General features: G+C 41.6%; 1 protein-coding gene across 1 annotated transcript in view; it reads left to right on the top strand.

Moving 5' to 3' along the window:
* Nucleotides 1-4,391, top strand: part of LOC125297392 (piggyBac transposable element-derived protein 4-like) — a 6,915-nt gene extending 2,524 nt beyond the window's left edge. The window contains exons 2-5 of the mRNA XM_048247755.1: nucleotides 68-228; nucleotides 590-845; nucleotides 3,032-3,248; nucleotides 4,250-4,391. Of these exons, the coding sequence (XP_048103712.1) occupies nucleotides 68-228; nucleotides 590-845; nucleotides 3,032-3,248; nucleotides 4,250-4,314 (699 nt within the window). The 3' untranslated portion in view covers nucleotides 4,315-4,391. The remainder of the gene's footprint in view (nucleotides 1-67; nucleotides 229-589; nucleotides 846-3,031; nucleotides 3,249-4,249) is intronic.
* Nucleotides 4,392-5,575: the final 1,184 nt, after the last annotated feature.

Here is a 5,575-nt window from a genome sequence, read left to right as displayed (position 1 = left end):
CAAAGTAAATGACTGTAATTTCAAAAAAAGTGTATGAAGCATATTTTTTTTCACCTGGGTGGTCAAGGGCAAGAACTTAACCGACTACTGGCGCAGGTCTGAGCTCTACCGGATAGCCTTCCCGCTGACGGTCATGTCGGGCCGCAAGTTTCAAGCCATATCGACCGCTATCCACATGAGCGACCCGGCGGCCGACGCGGCCAACAACATCCGCAGGGGCACGCCCGGGTATGAGCTTTGTTTTAGAAATTTTGGGAATCTGTTCCAAACGTTCCGATCCATCGGAATCGTACACATCCACACGTTAACGATTCCACTAACAACTCCAATACAAAGCTTTGTTTTAGAAATGTTTACTTTTTTAGAAATTTTAAAGCATTCAACTTCTGTATAGATATTGTACACTTGATATTCATTCTCTAAAACCACTTTAAATTAGACATTCAAAGCCAACAACTCTCAAAGCCATCCTATAAGTGTTCAGCAAATGGTACAGGAATCGATATGGGAATCGATAAGGAATCGCATCGATAAGCAGACTCGACAATGACATCGATATCAATAATTTCTTAACGATGCTCATCCCTAGGTATGACCGCCTGGGCCGAATCAAGCCCATGTACGACGAGCTGCGCGCGGCGTGCAGAGCCAGCTACCACCCGCGGCAGAACATCTCGGTGGACGAGCGAATGGTCGCCTCCAGGGCCAAGTCCTGCCTGGTCCAGCACATGCAGAACAAGCCGACAAGATGGGGCTACAAGCTCTTCGTACTGGCCGACTCGTCCAACGGCTACACCTGGGACTTCTTTGTGTACGAGGGCCGCGGCCCGGGCCGAACAGAGAAGGTAACTGCTCTGTATTTATTTATTTATTTTTTAAATTCATTTATTTATTAAATTAATATTATTGATATAATCACAGAAAGTACATAACTGCTCTTTAACTATTTATTTATTTATTTATTTATTTATTTATTTATTTAATATTATTGATATAAACAGAAAAGGTACATAACTGCTCTCTAACTATTTATTTATTTATTTATTTATCTATTTATTTTTTATTCATGTGTTTATTATTATTTAGCAAGTAAGTAAAATTCACACTCAGTGCTGTACATAGTGCAATAAAAGGACAATACATGAACACAAATATAATAATCATAAAAGAGCAGGAAACGCCAGGGAGAAGAGGTGTGTTTTGAGCCTAGATTTCAAACTAGTGATGGAGGGAGCGTCTCTGATGGTAGGTTGCAGCTGATTCCGTTGGCGTGGTACAGCCACAACAAGAGCTCTATCGCCTCTCTGCCTGAGTCTGCCGCGTGGAACATGCAGAAGACCAATTTATATAAACGGAGAACGCAACTGCTCTTTCAATACCTCTAGTCTTTCCCATACATCGATTTATTTGTGGCGGCCCACCACAATATCAACATTGACCACCACACAATGATTTTCCAGGTTGTACTAAATCGTGCTTAAATCTGGTTAGCATCATAACCAGCTTGTTAAAAAACTGTTGCATTCAAGTTAATCCTGCAAACCAACCACCACAAATGGAATTCAATAGAGTACCGAAGCCATGACGTAGCGTTGTCAAGGCAGCGATATCACTGGATCTAAACAAATCAATCTACTATTAGAAATCACCATAGCGGTGGCTTTCTTAATCTATTTCAATCATTTTACAATGTTTCTAAGACGTTAGTATATTTTTTTAAGGAACACTGTAGGAATCACTTACTACAACATATATTCATACCAACACAATGAAATTCGTGACTACAGAGTTTTATTTTAACATGGGTTTCCTCCGTAAAAGAGACCTGCATGTAACTTCACAGCATGCGGTTAAAGTCATTAAATTCACGGACGTGTTTTGGATTTATTTTTTTGGCAAAAAACGTCACTCTTAACAGCCGCCAGTCTTGAGAAGACGTGAAATATCGACTGGAATTTTGTTTCTTTCTATTACACAGGGAATCCGTATTATGTGGTAAGCTGCTGCCTAGCAGGTAAAACATGTTTAAATGGATATATTTATTTTTATTAGCTAGAAATGGTGCCACATGTCTACATTCAATGCTATTTAAGCCACTTCGAAAGTTTGTTTAGATCCAGTGATTTGCTACGTCATACTTCGGGACTCTATTCTCTGGGAAACACTTACCTCTCACACAACATTCTCTTTTTCCCTGTGTCTTCCCAATGTTTGTGTATCACCTGAGCGAACCTAAGGACGCTGTATGCGAAATGCGTTGTTTGCTCTGAATAAAATCGAGTAAAAGTCAACAGTGTGCGGTAGAGCAATCTTATTCTTGCTATTTAGGTATGTTCCTGCAATCTACCTGCACCTAACCAGGCTGTGCGTGGATCTTGGTTTCACCTGCAATCTACCTGCACCTAACCACACTGCAAAAAATAAATTCTAACCAAGTGTTAATAATCTTATATTAAGATTAAAAAATCTATTTGGTATTGTTTTTAGTATTAAAAGACTTACCTAGCGCCCTCTCAAAAGAAAATTTTAACTTAATTTAAGAAGACTTTGACTTATTTTAAGGACTCGTATCAAGACAAATTTGCTCAACGCATTGGCAGACAAATTTGCTTGTTTTTAGGACAAATTTGCTTAACGCACTGGCAGACAAATTTGCTTGTTTTCAGGATGAGATGTCTTAAAATAAGTCAAACTTTTTTTAAATTAAGTCAAATGTTTTCACAAGAAAGTGCTAGGTAAGTCAAGTATACTGAAAACAATACCAACTAGATTTGTTTATCTTGATATAAGATCAATAACATTTTGGTTAGATTTTGTTAGATAAGCAGTTTTTGCAGTGCAGGCTGTGCGTGGATCTTGGTTTCATTTGTGGATCCTTGCTCACCTGTTGAGAATAGCTTTAATCTTTCATTGCTGCTTGTGACTATATTATATTATACATTGTAGTATATTATATTATATTATATTATAATGTATTGTATTATATTGTATTGTATTGTAATTGTATTGTAATTGTATTGTTATTATCAAGGGGCTGAGCTACGACGCGGTCATGTCTCTCCTTCCCATTACACCCCCCTTCCTGGGTTCCGGCTACAAGCTGTTCTTGGACAACTTCTTCACGAGCCCGGACCTGTTCCGCGACCTGCTGCAGAACCGGCCGGCTCGGCGCGCTGTGCAAGAAGGCGGGGATGCTGGACAAGGCGTCTCCGAAGGGCACCATCCGCTGGCTCAGAGAGGGCCCCCTGGTACAGACCCTTTCAAGAGAGTTCCATTATCAGCATCATAGTTGGCCCCACAAGACTTCCGTTTTAACATTCCGTATGTTATCTTCATGCAGAGGAAGTAGATTGGGAACCAAATAGAACGTTCAAGCATTGTTTTTGTTTTTATTGTTGAAAGGGTCTATAAGTATAAGTATATATATGAAGGAAAACAATCCAGGCACTTCAGGAAAGGTCACCTTTCCTGGAGTGCCTGGATTGCTTTCCTTCTCATGAACTGATCCCATTTTCCAAGAGCACCCGATACGAGGATAAAATCTACGCTTTATACCCAAGAGCTACCAACCTCTTTTGCTGAAGTATAAGTATATATACTTTTTTGATCCCGTGAGGGAAATTTGGTCTCTGCATTTATCCCAATCCGTGAATTATTGAAACACACTCAGCACACAGTGAGCACACAGTGAGGTGAAGCACACACTAATCCCGGCGCAGTTGGCTGCCTGCAACAACAGCGGCGCTTGGGGTTAGGTGCCTTGCTCAAGGGCACTTCAGCCGTGGCCTACTGGTCGGGGTTCGAACCGGCAACGCTCCGGTTACAAGTCCGAAGCGCTAATCAGTAGGCCACGGCTGCCCCTCACTGCATTGGGGATGTCAAAGCCAGTTAACGTTAATCCGAAACGGAGGCCATTAAATATGCCATGATATTAAATATTGATGATATTAAAGATTAAAGAATGATAATAATGATATTAAAGATTAAAGAATGGCAACAATGGAGGGACATGCAGCTTATTAAGATATGGAATGGAACGGGATGTAAAGTGAGGAAGGGAAAAGACCCTCAGAAATGTGAATTCATTTCATGTTCACAAGACATAAGGCCACACTTATACCTTTACTTAATACTTAATGCTTTATAATCAATACTTGTATAATGGCTGCCCCCTCAGGTGCTGGTGCAGTGGAGGGACCTAATACTTAATGCTTTATAATCAATACTTGTATAATGACTGCCCCCTCAGGTGCTGGTGCAGTGGAGGGACAGCCGCGACGTGATCCTGTGCTCCACCTTCCACACGGCGCATAGCGACGCCAAGGTCACCAGGAAGGTGCGCAGCTCCAAGGGCAAGATCTCGACCATCTACGTGCCCATACCACCAGCCGTGCTGGACTATAACAAGTAAGATCACACGCACGCGCACACACACACACACACACACACACACACACAGAGCAGTGGGCAGCCAAGGTCACCAGGAAGGTGCGCAGCTCCAAGGGCAAGATCTCTACCTCTACGTGCCCACACCACCAGCCGTGCTGGACTAAACAAGTATTATACCTTCTAGGTCTAGGTTGAAAAGGGTGTCGTTTAAAAAGTGTTATTATACGGCTCTTCACAATGGTAGTAGAACGCTCCATTGACTTGAATGGGATTTCCCAACGTTCTACGGTAAAATAAATTCATGTAATTACCGCTGCAAACATATAATTACCGCTGTCAATGGCAATGGGTTTGTGCTGCTGATCATATCACTCCGCAAGTATTCCGGTCACTTCTTGCATTGGAACTTCATTCAAAAGTGAAAGCAGATGGTTGATCAGCTGTGTTCTAAAGAATGTTTGATTCAAGTTCATCGTGTGTTGCGAACTATTTGTTTCTCAGCAAAATCCACGACGAAACGGTAACAAATAAGTGTAAAGAGACATTTATATTTTTTCGTTTTGGCAAGTAGCCGTATAATAAGCGGGATAATGTATAGAACGTATATGTAATGTATTGTACGTAATGTATAGAACGTATATGTAAGGGATAATGTGTAGTTCTATACATTATCCCTTACATATACTACACCTATGAAGTAGATCTGGTAAAAAAAAGTTTAATCGCCGTTCCATGTCAATGCTTATGAATGGTAACTATAACAACGATAGTAGGACGACGGTTCACGCCTCCGCGTCGTCCATTTATTTCTGATAATGGACACCTCGTCGGGCATTATCCCTTACAGATCACACACACACACACACACACAGAGCAGTGGGCAGCCCTTAACATACACACACACACACACACACACACACACACACATACACACACACAGAGCAGTGGGCAGCTCTAAACACACACACACACACAGAGCAGTGGGCAGCTCTTAACACACACACACACACACACACACACACACACACAGAGCAGTGGGCAGCCTTTAACACACACAGAGCAGTGGAACAACAAGTAAGATCACGCAACGTTTTTCTCAATCCTGAACTTCCGGGGCGCTGCTCGACGGCTGACCCAGAGCCTCACACTAACATACTGTTTGTTTGTTTGCTTTTATTTTATTTAA

This window comes from Alosa alosa, chromosome 7 (genome assembly GCF_017589495.1).
Source record: "Alosa alosa isolate M-15738 ecotype Scorff River chromosome 7, AALO_Geno_1.1, whole genome shotgun sequence".
NCBI classification, from domain to species: Eukaryota; Metazoa; Chordata; class Actinopteri; order Clupeiformes; family Clupeidae; genus Alosa; species Alosa alosa.
Note: the sequence above shows the minus strand (reverse complement) of the source record. Positions and strands in the feature narration are given on the sequence as shown.